The sequence below is a fragment of the Pinus tabuliformis genome, chromosome 5_2 (assembly GCF_031772625.1).
Source record: "Pinus tabuliformis cultivar Carrire ecotype Pingquan chromosome 5_2, CPIR1, whole genome shotgun sequence".
NCBI lineage: Eukaryota > Viridiplantae > Streptophyta > Pinopsida > Pinales > Pinaceae > Pinus > Pinus tabuliformis.
In genome coordinates this window covers 658,917,842-658,932,363 of record NC_142306.1, presented here as the reverse complement: position 1 = coordinate 658,932,363, position 14,522 = coordinate 658,917,842, and the positions used below count along the sequence as shown (strand labels likewise).

The 14,522-nt window shown below is 32.2% G+C and overlaps 1 protein-coding gene across 1 annotated transcript; it reads right to left on the bottom strand.

The window, feature by feature from the left end:
• Positions 1–334: 334 nt before the first annotated feature.
• On the bottom strand, positions 335–10,402 carry LOC149160797 (short-chain dehydrogenase reductase 2a-like). The gene is made up of 3 exons (XM_089434710.1): positions 10,317–10,402; positions 728–938; positions 335–502 (listed from the first exon to the last, which is right to left on the bottom strand). Exons 1-3 carry the CDS (start codon positions 10,400–10,402, stop codon positions 335–337), a joined length of 465 nt encoding a protein of 154 aa, XP_089290836.1.
• Between the last annotated feature and the right edge of the window lie 4,120 nt (positions 10,403–14,522).

The window sequence follows — 14,522 nt, the reverse complement described above, 5'->3', positions numbered from 1 at the left end:
TTTTTGAATGCGGCTCCTGTTCGCCATAGAAAGAAGCGTTAAGATTTTTCCCATGAGGAAATCTTCTTCAGTTATGATCAAAGGCATACAGCAAAACTTTGCATGATATTTAAAATTCAGTTAGTAAAGAAAGGAAGATAAGGTTCTTTTCGGTCAATTTTCCTTTGAATTTTCCTTTGAATTAATAAGCACTTTCGAGCAACTTCCATATAAAGTAATTATGGTGTAGAAACTCAATCAGTACGATTCCTTGTACGGTCCAGAGTCCTTCCATTAGTCAATATTTGTGAAAACAAAATTCGTGAAACGAGGCTGCAGATTGTTTGGAAACAAATCACACACGAATATAGTTATTTACATTTGTAACACCTCCATTCAAAACTAAATTATGGTCACTGACATACTGTGACTCATCGCTGGCAAGATACAAGGCTGCTTCTGCCATGTCTTCGGCGCGAAGAGTTACCAGGCTTCTACCTAACTCTTCCACTTTCTGCTTTCGCTATTTGGTAGCCTCCTCCAATATATCAGTATTTTCTGCATTGGATTCTTTCCAAGCATTTAACAACATGGATGTTGCAAGTCTAAAAGGAGAGATCGAATTACCCTAATCCCCTATTTTCCTAGTTTACATGCACCATTCTTTGTTAAATCAATGATGGAATGCTTAGATGTCGTGTATGCATGAAGCCCACATCCTCCCAGAACACTCACAACACTTGCACACTCGTGCTGCATGTTTCATTCCAAGTCCAACTCCTTTCACATGGCAACGCACGTATGTCGCAGCAGGAGCCAAAGAGGCGGAGAGTTTCTCGCCTGCAGTGTCATCGATGTCGGCTATTATAACTTTTGCACCATGTTTTGCAAAAATACGAATGGCAGCTTCGCCCATTCCTTCCACACCCACTCTAATAATTGCTACTTTTCCTTCCAACCTATGTCAAAGCAAACAATCTTACCTTAACCAAACTAAACATTCTGTATAATCGCATGTCTCCTAGTTCTTCTAGTGCTGTCCAACACCAACACCAAGCAGCCACTTAGCACAAGGATTCGTGTATGAAACCCATCAGGACTTAAATTAATTCACATTTTTAACATTTACTACATTGCATGTGGGAGTACTTACCCTTAATTATGACTATATGACTCAACATGACTTAAACATGTTTGTTAGTCTAAGTCTCACCAAGGCTTACAGTGACTCAGAAAACTTTTACAATGTTGATTTTTCTTTTCATTTTTTCTAAACTCTATGAAATTAGTTCATTCTTTGTTGGGCTTTCTTGCATTAAGTTCCATATTTCTTTAATTGTTGATGCTGCAATTTTTCTTTGACTCCTCTTGTATTTGTTTTGAAAGAAATATGAGCTTGTCGTCTACAGCTTCGCCTTCAACAATTCTTTCACTAATCATAATCTGTTGTCGTTTATGCATGCTATCATCAAAGGTAATAGCGAAAATTTAATTTATCATTATCATACACCTAACTCATAGTAAAATTTAATTTTTTTCAAAACTCCAAAATTGAAATATTTCTTCAACATTTTCTTCTTCTTAGCTACAAATTTTCATGTCTTCCTCTTCACTTTCATCATCAAAGACAGTTGCACTTTTCGTATAATCTACACACTCAAGATCATCATTAGGTTTACATGTAAAAACATAATCACTTTCATTTTTCTCATTCACCATTTCATTTAATTATTTTATTGCGGTTGTTGCATTAAGACTCTCATTAATTGTTCAATTGACTTCTCAATCCATTCTTCAATGAGCCTCAAATATGCATCAAACTTATCAATAACTTTATTTTCAACTTCATCTCTCATGTTATTTTGAACACTTTCATATTAAAAAACAATGTTAAAAACATTTTCATAAAAAAATCTTGAATCACTTTATCCTCTTCTTCATTATCAACTGCTACAAGATCACATACTGCTTCATGAGCAATTCTAACTAGTTCATAACTTGTTGCTACATTGGCAGCTTCAACCTTCAATTCTTCATCAAAAAAGACACTTTCCATATTTCCACGACAAGTCCATGTTTCAAAAAGTATACCAAAAGTGTCATTATCATAATGTTCATCCACCCTACGGTGGGATATTTGAGCATGCATGTGCTCATTAACATTTTCAACTTCACCAAATTCATCAACTGCAACTAGATTCACGAATTCACATCTCACTTTACAATCATCATCCACGTGTGTTTCATCACAGGGATTCACCAACATCTTCATCATCCACATTATAGTGGAGTTCATGAACATTTATATGCTCTTACTCTGCTTCATACACAGAGGCTTCAGCTTCTCTCTTTGCAATGTTTGCTACATCTTCTTCATCCATGTGCATGTTTGTATATGGGTTTCACTTTTATAGTCTTCCAAACCATCATCCACTTTCGAGTGGAATTCTCCAAGCTATGTTGTCCTCCTAGAGCCTTTCATCTACTCTCAGATTTGTAGCTGACTTCTCTATTGATTCTTCAATAGATATTGACGCGATTTGTTGTTGCATGCCAATTTCCTTTGTACCAATTTCTTTTTCCACGATCTTCCATGCTTGGGAAGATGTAGCTTTTACTACTTGCACAAAAACTTCTCATCCAATGTTTGTTTCATAAAATCCATACTAAAGCATCACATAACTCATCATATGGGTTATTAGACCTCGAAGAAAAGTTTACATTTTGACAACTCAAAAATCAAAATTTTTACTAATAAACCTAGGATGTGGTTGCAAATCCATGCTACACCAATCAACTTCCATTTCTTTTTTGTCTTCTGTTAGACTTCTTGGTTCCTCAGCGTCAACCTGAACCTATATAAACATGAAAACGATATTTGCCTCTTCTTTTTTATTCATTTTGTTGATCTATTTGAGCCGTCTTTTTCGACCCATGATTATTGTTTTGTTCTATCTTATGATTGTTTTCCTTATTACATGACGCTTCTCTCCATATCACATTAAAAAATATATATGATTTTTAATATACACCTCTTAAGCACAATCTTCACTAGATTCAGATACACAAATAAATTTTCCCAACCCAAAACATCATCCCACTTTTGAAAAATCACCAAAATTTAGAAACAAATAAACTTTTGCAGAACCTTAGACTCACTTTCTAATAAAATCTCCCAAAACACGTTAAAAAATAATTACTAACTTATTCTTTGTAACAAACCATTAAAATACCATAAACATTAAAAAATACTTTTATCTGCAAATAGGAATAACATTTAAAACAGCACTCATCCCCGGAATTTTATTTTCAAAAACTTTTTAAAACCTTTATGAACTCCTATTAATAATGAAGTATCCCTTTATAAATATCTCCCACCAAAAAAAACCTTTCGCTTTTTTAATTTCCGATGACTCTTGGCTATTTTTTTTTAATAATGAAGTATCCCTTTATAAATATCTCCCACCAAAAAAAACCTTTCGCTTTTTTTAATTTCCGATGACTCTTGGCTATTTTTTTCTTTTAATCTAAAATCATTTAAATATTCTATATTATCTTTCCACAAGATTGTCACGCAGTTAATAGTGAGCCATTAACGATATGGCAAATATTCATTTCAATGAGAGCCGAGTGTAATAATGAGCCGTAAACTTCAAGTAATGGGGACTAATCTAACGATGCAACAAAATACGGCGGATTTCAGTGTTTAGGTTGGAATTTGTAAAAAATATTTAAAAAAATTAAGTAGTTGGAGTGTTTAAATTTTTTATGGTGGAAATAAATTTAACATTATCAAAAATTTCTAAGTACTCAAAATTTTGAAGTTTAACAACTATAACTAAAAAATTCAAAAATTTCTGCAATAAATTTTCATAATCTTACCGAAATTTCTAAACTATTTTATGGATATTTTTAGACAGCTAGATGGCTAATAATAAGCTATAAACTTTATTTTTCTCGAATCAATTATTTTCAAACAGAATGGTTCAAAATGTCAATCTATCATAGAACATGGACAATCATGTCATGCCTTGAATACGTTTTCAAAAATAACTTTCTTAAAAACTTTGAAGCCTCTTGTTAAGGGCGTAGTCTAAAGAGTGTTTTTTTGCCTTGAAAGTTATGGAAATTGCGGCCATGTTTCAAGATAATGAGGGAAGGAATTTTGTAAATCTAGGTTACAGTGGTTAAACTTCAAAATTTTAGGTGTCCTCGATGTTTTTGATGGTGCTCAATCGATTTCCACTATTAAAAACATGACTCAAACACTGCCTCTACAAGATTTTTTGAAATTTTTCGGCTTGCATTCTGGCCACTTTTGACAGTGCAGGCAATTCCTCTGCGTCCGACTCCCTTGTTAAGAGTTGCTCCTAATGGTTCTGGTTTTTCAATACTCACGGGGGTGCCAAGGTGATGCACTTAATAAGGCCTTGTTAAGAGTTGCTCCCAATGATTCCACTTTTTTCAGTACTCACAATGGTGCCAAGTTGACGCACTTAATAAAGGGGTAGTCTAACTATAACGTTTTTTTGCTCTGAAAGTTATGGAAATTCCAGCCATAACGGTGCCAAGTTGACACACTTAATAAAGCCACAGTCTAACTATTATGCTTTTTTGCCTTGAAAGTTATGGAAATTCCGGTCATATTTTGAACTAATCGGGATTTTTGTGAATCCAAATAAAAGTTGTCAAACTTCATAATTTTAGGTGCCCTAGAGGTTTTTGATGGTGCTGAATCCATTTCTACCATCAAAAACATGATTCAAACACTACCTCTATAAGATTTTTTGTAACAAAATTCTGACCACTTTTAGTATCTGGGCAATTCCTCCGCCTCCATAAACAACTCCCTTAATAAATATAAGTTATTATATTTAATAATAACTTATTAAATATAAAATTTTACAAACCCTAATTAGACTTACTCAATTCCAAGTAACTTTTTCATAAAAAAAGACGCTCAAGCAATTGCTACTCAAATATCCTAACTTAGGGATCAAGTCGGACAATACTTGGCAAGTATCCGATGACCATATATATATAGTTGCGAGTTATAATGGAATATAAAAAAGTCGCAGCTGCTTATTTACTGTTTAATCATGTTTAAGCAGATGAGTTATGATAGTCCAAGAAAATAGTCGAAATTTAAGCTCTAGTTTAATCAAAGCGCATGAAGGAAGTGCTGACACAGAATCCTGCTTTAAGCTACAACTTTTACGCATTGCTCAATCTTTGAATTTTGTTAATTATGATATTCTTTGTCGCGATAACTGCCAGAAATACAAACCGGAATGGGAAGTCGAGTGGAAGAAAGCGGATACCGCTTTTAAATTGAAATACAAGGCTGCGCTGTTCAAGGTTGACAAGGTATCTCTAAAAGATATTAGGTAGCCTTTGAAAAAGCTGATACGTTGTCAAACACTACCAGCAAGGAGGAAATTTCCATGAATAATAAACCATATGAGAAATAAATGGAATACGCACTTTCAAATTTCGCTAAATACATATTTAATAGCGTATACCGTGGTGTCGGTTAAGGACCTTTCTGCCTTTTGGGTTTATCTTTACTTCCAAATCCTATTATTGAATTCAGGTGATAAAGTTTGAAAATTTTAATATTAAGTAGTTGAGTAAGTATAACTTCATTGCTTTTTAAAAAAGTTTTGTTAGTAAATAAAATGATGTGGGAAAAAATAATTATAAAGGAAAGCATATAAATCATGCTCATTATATTAAAAGAAAATTTCAAATCGGTAAAAGTTTGTTTAATAATAAATGTATTATTTTTTTTTTCAAATAGTTAATTTAGCGAACACCTTGGCCAGATCAATTTTAGCATAGGGTAATGGAGAATCTTCGAATTTTTTAAGTGCTTTAACTATACACAAGATACCGTTTTAATATTATACGTTACTAATATCAAGTACCCAATACTAAATCTTACTGGCAAAAAATACCCAAAATAATATTTTTTTTTTTTTGTCGAATTTACTTAATTATAATTTATTTTTATATTAAAAAATGCAATTCATTTTTAAATTCAAAAATGCATTTTAAGTAATGTAACATTACAATCTCATGTAACATATTTAGTACTTAGGTTCACAGGGGTACAATTACCTTGTTTACATATTTTTATTTTTATTTTTTATTTTTGACTAAAAAATGAGAAATTATAAATAATTGTATTTTAAAGTTGTTGAATATGTACACTTTAGTATTCAAATTATTTTTCGAAATATTTTTTGGGTATTGAATTCATTATAACATTCAAAAATGTTATTTTAGCAACAAAATGTTACGATCTCTAAAAATGGAACAAATTTCTAATAATAAAGAGAAAGTTATACCCGTTAATTAATATAAATATATAAACATTTCATGATGTATAATTATTAGTCCTTGTCATAACAAGGATGCATAGAAATTGATTTCCAAGCAATATTTTAAATAAATGTAGTTGAATTTTAAAATTTGTTGAATTTTCTATATTTTAATATAATGTTCTATAAAATGCAATAATTAAAAAAATATTGTGAATTGAATAGTTATTATTTTTGTCTTTTAGAAATGAAATTTCAATTTTCTAATTGATTAAAACACTTGAAAAGAATAATTATCTATGATTAGACATGATAGGTAAAAAAATAATTTTTTATTCTAAAAATATTAAAAAAAACAAACTAAAGAGCTAGCTTAATTGGCTATCGTTGCATTATAAAATATTATGTAAATCATGGCATTCAAAATTCAAATCTGCTCTAACTAACTAACTAACTAACTAACTATATATATATATATATATATATATATATATATATATATATATATATGACATGTAGGAATTTATCACATGTTACTTGGAATATATATATATATATATATATATATATATATATATATATATATATATATATATTCCAAGTAACATGTGATAAATTCCTACATGTCATACATTCATTACGTGTCAATGTTTATTCAAAAGTAATAATGAAGAACAAAATATGTGTTCTGTGTTTTATAAGATTTAGAAATAAAATCATAGCAAAATCACATATTTATTTGAGACTACAATTTCTTCATATAGGTTCTCCTTAATAAAAAATACAATGGTCACTGAACTTGTTTCATATCAAAATTTAATATAAAACTAAGAACACTGAATTTGTTGATTTTCAATCAGATTTATGCTCGCTAAAAAAATTAATTAAAAAAACTTGAATTCACTTGGATTTATGCTGTCATAAATTCGCAAAGTGTAGACAACATTTTACTTCAAGCTTGAGAGTGAATATCAAAATTTAATTAAAAAATTGTACCCTATTCATTTCAGAACATTGATGATCAAATTCCATTGCTGATTTGTAACAATATTTACATTTTCAGAAAGTGGGACAGTATAAGTGCCGCTTTACCTCAGGCACAAGTCACAGTTCAATAGTGATAGGATAACACACCTTGAACATTTAATTTATCCCCTCCACTGCATAGGGGGGAATTTGGGATTCATGTTATCGAACTTTGGCATGAAGAACCGGATATGCAATTGTACAATCCATTAGTCATCTAACATCTTGCAAAGAGCTACAAAATCGATCAATCATTTAACATCATGCAGAAAGCTGTAAAACTTGTTATAAAGTAGAGTTGTAGAAAATTGTGAAAATTAAAAATATAGAGGTTGAAGTCTATGATGTAATCCAAACATCCATAAAAAAACAAAAATATAAAGGAGCCATCCAAGGATTTTGCATAAAGGGAGAAGCAAAAAAAAAAAAAATATATAGAGGAGTCATCTGAGCATCTTACAAAAAAACAGGTACAAAGGACTCGTAAGTACATCCTAATTTTATGCTTTTCATGCTTTGTTTTTTTGTTTTCAAATAATTTATTTTCAATATGTTTCAAGCCGAATCATATTTTAATGGCTATTTTGTGCTTTTTTTCCCCTTTTTTTACATGCAACTGTTTGTTTCAAGTCATATGCGTCTGTTTGTTTATGTGTTTTAAGTGACATGCATTTGGTTGGATTAATAATCTGCTTCCATAAAGTATGAAGGAACAACTTAGTTAACACTATTACAATATTGTAAAATATTAAGGACCAACTGAGTTAACAATTTTACAATATAGTCGTAGTGTAAGTGACATCAATATTAGGCAATGGGTTAGAAGAAGTGTATTTCACTCTTTTCCCTAATATACATATCTTATGATTATTGTATATCCTATGCTTTTCCCTCATATGTATATCTTATGATTTTTGTATGTTATAAATCTATGACTTCTTACCTTATTACAAACATTACTAGTTATTCAACCCTCATCTTCTAAGTGAAATACCTCACAACATTTCACTTGAAACTATTACCTCAAATTATTAACTTTATTTCTGTAATTTCCACTTTTATTAACTTTATCTTGTACCACATATATTATTAAGTAATTACACCCAAAAATTTTCAACAATAAAGCAGTGAAAACATTAGAAACAATAAAGATCATAAATAAAGATCCATGCACAATAGAGACACCAAAAATTTCCTCAGAAAACCCAAACTTGGGAGAAAACCCAACAACTCTTCTTCTAGAAGAAATTCTTCTTGAACAAGCTTTACAATAAGATATCTAGAAATATGGGTCGAAACCAAATCCAAACTTTAGCCATTTCATCCCTTGTCTACTCCCATGAGTGTCTCCTATATAAGAAAGATGATAGATTATACACTTGCAGGGTGTGCTCACGATTAAGCAAGCATATGTATTTCATCCCTATTCTCTGATTAATGCAATACATATAGGAAGGAGTTTTGAGCAGTTTCTTCCCTTTAGATAAATCTATGTGCATGTGTGATGTTTCCTTTTGCATGCTTATGATTTTTGTTCTAAATGGTGAATTAACTTCCGCGGATCAGTTGAGTAGCTTCGAGTCTTGTGATTTAGTAAATTTCATGAGTAATTTCAAATATACACATTAATTTCTACATGGTATGAGAGAATGATTCATAATATAGCAGAGATTTCAAAGTTGTTATTGCGGGATGATTGGATTTGTAGGTTCAATTCTTTAGAGCAAGAAGGATGACTTTCTATGGTCTAAGACTCGAGTATGCCCTTAAGGGAAGCTTGAATTATGTTTCTTGGAAGGACCACATGGAGGCAATGTTGGAATATAATGGATTGAAGGAATTAATCAATAATGATATTATGAAATCAACAACAATTGATGCTCAAGTTCTAGCAAAATGGAAGAAGTGTGTAGCCAAGGTGAGGAGAATCATATTGGAGGGAGTACAAGACCACATTGTCTCAAATATTCATGGGAAAGATACTATGTATGTAATGTGGCAAGCATTAGAAGATTTGTCCCAGAATAGTAGTGATCACATAAAGCTGGCGCTCAAGGAAAAACTTCAAAATATCAAGATGCAGAAGAATGATACTATTTCACAGTACCTGAGCAGGTTCACACATTTTCGTGATGAACTTGGTCAAGTTGGTGTTACAATTGTAGAAGATGATTTGGTAAGCCTAGCCCTTTTAGGCCCTCCCAAGAGCTGGAATAACTACCGAGATTTGGTGAATGAGAGGGAGAAACTACCAAATTGGGAACACCTATGGTCCGATTTAGTACAGGAGGAAATAAGGTGGAATACCAGAGATGGGACTTCATCTAAGGGAGAGGATGAAGAACGTTGTGCCTTGGATGGAAAGGAAAGGAAAGGGAAAAGGAAGAAATCCCAATCCAAAGAAAAATCTAGTCAAGAGGGAAAGAAGAAATACTTGTCTAGAATCAAGTGCTTTCACTATCATGAATTCAACAACTATGCAACAAAGTGTCCACACAAGAAGATAAGTAAGAATACCTCGGGAGGAGCAGTAGGTGAAGATTCGGGTTCATAGTTCGAGCTTGACTTTACTCTCATTGCATGCAAGTCCAACACAGTGATGGGGATCGTGTGGTACTTGGACAATAGTGCCTCGTTCCATATCATAGGGAATAGATAAATTTTCAATGATTTGGAGGAGGAATATCTCCAAATGCACATTGAGATGAGAGATGATGGATGGTACAACATGATTGGAATTGGTATAGTCCCCTGTCAAAGGGGGTTAGGCTACCAAATAGCGAAAGTAGAAACTGGAAGAGCTAGTTAGAAGCCTGGTAACTCTTCGGGCCGAAGCCATAGCAGAAGCAGCCTTCTATCTTGCCAGCAATGAGTCACAGTACGTCAGTGACCATAATCTAGCTTTGGATGGAGGTGCTACAAAATGTAAATAAAAATTTACATTTTGTAGCACCTCCATCCAAAACTAAATTATGGTCACTGACTTACTGTGACTCATCGCTGGCAAGATACAAGGCTGCTTCTGCTATGGCTTCGGCCCGAAGAGTTACCAGGCTTCTAACTAGCTCTTCCATTTTCTGCTTTCGCTATTTGGCTGCTTTCACTATTTGGTAGCGTCCTCCAATATATCTGTATTTTCTGCATTGGATTCTTTCCAAGCATTAAACAACATGGATGTTGCAAGTCTAAAAGGAGAGATCGAATTACCCTAATCCCATACTTTCCTAGTTTACATGCACCATTCTTTGTTAAATCAATGATGGCATGCTTAGATGTTGTGTATGTGTGAGGCCCACATCCTGCCAGAACACTCACAACACTTGCACACTCGTGCTGCATGTTTCATTCCAAGCCCAACTCCTTTCATATTCAGTTTCCCATATTTGGCAACTGTTACGTTGAATAGCTTGGACACATCCTCCTCCTCCGCTCACATGGCAACGCACGTATGTCGCAGCAGGAGCCAAAGAGGCGGAGAGTTTCTCGCCTGCAGTGTCATCGATGTCGGCTATTATAACTTTTGCACCATGTTTCGCAAAAAGTCGAATAACAGCTTCGCCGATTCCTTCGCGCACCCCCTCTGATAATTGCTACTTTTCCTTCCAACCTATATCAAAGCAAGCAATCTTACCTTAACCAAACCAAACCAAATCGCATGTCTCCTAGTGCTTCATTGCTGTCCAACACCAATACCAAGCAACCACTTAGTACCAGGATTTGCGTATGAAACTCATCATGACTTAAATTAAGTCACATTTTTAATATAGATGGCATTTACTTTTGATTATGATTATATGACTCAACATGACTTAAATATGTTTGTTGGTCTAAGTCTCATCTAGGCTTACAATGTCTAAAAAAAATTTTACAATGTTGATTTTTCTTTTTCATTTTTTCTAAAATGTATACCTTTGAAACTACTTCATTCTCAGTGGGGCTTTCTTGTTTTAAGTTCCATATTTCTTTACTTCTTGTTGCTACAATTTTTCTTTGACTTCTCTTGTATTTGTTTTGAAAAGCAATATGAACTTGTCATCTACAGCTTCGTCTTCAACAATTCTTTCACTAGACATAGATTGTTGTCATTTATGCACACTATCATCAAAACTTATAGCTAAAATTCAATTTATCATTATGGTACACCTCATCACTCAAATGTTGCCATAATATTAACTCATAGTAAAATTTAGTTTTTTCAAAACTCCAAAATTGAAATATTTCTTCAACATTTTCTTCTTCTTTGCTACAAATTTTCATGTCCTCCTCTTCACTTTCATCGTCAAGGACTATTGCACTTTGCCTATAATCTGCACACTCAAGATCATCTTTAGGCTTACATGTAAAAACATAATGACCCTCATTTTTCTCGTTCACCATTTCATTTAATTCTTTATTCCGGTTGTTGCATTAAGACTCTCATCAATTGTTCAATTGACTTCTTAATCCATTCTTCAATGAGCCTCAAATATGTATCAAACTTATCAATAACTTTGTTTTCAACTTCATCTCTCATGTTATTTTGAACACTTGCACATTCAAAAACAATACTAGAAACATCTTCATTATACTCTATAGTGAGAACTTCATTTTGTTCCTCTTCTTTCTTTTCCTTCTCTTCCACTGCATGGAAGCTATCTTCCAATGTTATGTTATCAATGGATATTATCATCAAAAAATCTTGAATCACTTTATCTTCTTCTTCATTATCAACTGCTACTAGATCATGTACTGCTTCATGAACAATTCTAACTTGTTGCTACAGTGGCAGCTTCAACCATCAATTCTTCATTAAAAAAGGCACTTTCCATATTGCCATGATGAGTCCATGTTTCAAAAAGTATACCATAAGTGCCATTATCATAATGTTCATCCACCCTATGGTGGGATATTTGAGCATGCATGTGCTCATTAACATTTTCAACCTCACCAAATTAATCAGTTGCAAATAGATTCATGAATTCACATCTCACTTTGCAATCATCATCCACGTGTGTTTCATCACAACGATTCACCATCATCTTCATCATCCACATTATAGTGGAGTTCATGAACATTTATATGCTCTTACTCTGCTTCATACGTAGAGGCTTCAACTTCTCTCTCTGCAATGTTTGCTACATCTTCTTCGTCCATGTGCATGTTTGTATATGGGTTTCACTTTTATAGTCTTCCAAACCATCATCCACTTTTGAGTGGAATTCTCCAAGCTATGTTGTCCTCCTAGAGTCTTTCATCTACTCTCAGATCTGTAGCTGACTTCTCTATTGGTTCTTCAATAGATAGTGACATGACTTGTTGCTTCTCTATTGATTCTTCAACAAATAGTGACATGACTTGTTGTTGCATGTCAGTTTCTTTTGTACCAAATTCTTTTTCCATGATCTTCCATGCTTCTTGGGAAGATGTAGCTTTTACTACTTACAAAAAATTCTCATCCAATGTTTGTTTCTTAAAATCCAATACTAAAGCATCACATAACTCATCATATGGTTTATTAGACCTCGAAGAAAAGTTTACATTTTGACAACCCAAAAATCAAAATTTCTACTAATAAACGTAGGATGTGGTTTCAATTCCATGCTACACCAATCAACTTCGATTTCTCTTTTGTCTTCTGTTAGACTTCTTGGTTCCTTGGTTGCAACCTGAACCTCTATAAACATGAAAACGATCTTTGCCTCTTATTTTTTATTCATTCTCTGTTTGAGCCATCTTTTTCAACCCATGATTGTTGTCTTTCTTCTATCTTATGATTGTTTTCCTTATTACATGAGGCTTTTCTCTATATCACCTTCAAAAAATCATGATTTTTAATATACACCCTTTTAAACACAATCTTCACTGGATTCAAATACACAAATGAATTTTCCAAACTCAAAACATATCATACTTGACCAATCACTAAAATTTAGAAACGAATAAACTTTTGCATAACCTTAAACTCACTTTCTAATAAAATCTCCCAAAACCACGTAAAAAAATAATTACTAACTTCTTCTTTGTAATAAACCATTAAAATACGATAAACATGGAACAAAAACTTTATCGGCAAATAAAAATAATATTTAAAACACCACTCATCCCCGGACTTTTATTTTCAAAAACTTTTTAAAACCTTTATGAACTCCTCCTAATAAAGAAATGTCCCTGTATAATATCTCCGATGACTCTTGGCTATTTTTTTTAATCTAAAATCATTTAAATACTCTATATTATCTTTCCACAACATTGTCATGCAGTTAATAATGTACCATAAACGATATGGCAAATATTCATTTCAATGAGCGCGAGTGTAATAATGAGCAATGGGGACTGATCTACGACGCAACAAAATGCGGCAGATCTTAGGTTTTTTTTGTTTTTTTGGAATTGGGTAAAAAATAATTTTAAAAATTAAGTAGTTAAACGATATGGCAAATATTCATTTCAATGAGCGCGAGTGTAATAATGAGCAATGGGGACTGATCTACGACGCAACAAAATGCGGCAGATCTTAGGTTTTTTTTGTTTTTTTGGAATTGGGTAAAAAATAATTTTAAAAATTAAGTAGTTAGAGTGTTTGAATCGATTTTTTTATGGTGAGAATAAATTCAATATTATTAAAAAAAATTCAGCAAGAGCATCCAAAATTGTGAAATTTGACAACTATACCATAAGTTACCAGTTTCAAATACCCAAAAGTATTACTTATTTTAGTCAAATTTATATTAAGAATAAAATTTATGTAATAAAACATTACAATCTCATAAAAAATCACTTAACTGATTTAGTACTTAGGTTCACAAGGACACAATGACCTTGTTGATATATTTTCATTTTTTTTTTTAATTACAAAAATTACAAAAAAAAATATAGTGTAACATTAAAAAAATATTAATTCAACAATACAACATTATAATTTCAATATAAAAAATGGAACATAATTCTTGCAATAAAGAAAATTCAGCTGATTAGTCTATGCCCTAAATATATAAACATTCCATGATGTATAATTAATAGTCCCTGCCATAATGAGTATACCAGTCATTTTCCAAAAAACATTTATGCCACAGTAATGAGTATATAAAATATTTTCCAAAAGACATTTTAAATAAATGTGGTTGAATTTTAAAATTTCGTGGATTTCCTATATTTTAATATATTTTTCTATAAAATGCAATAATTATGAAAATATTGTGAATAAAATAATTATTA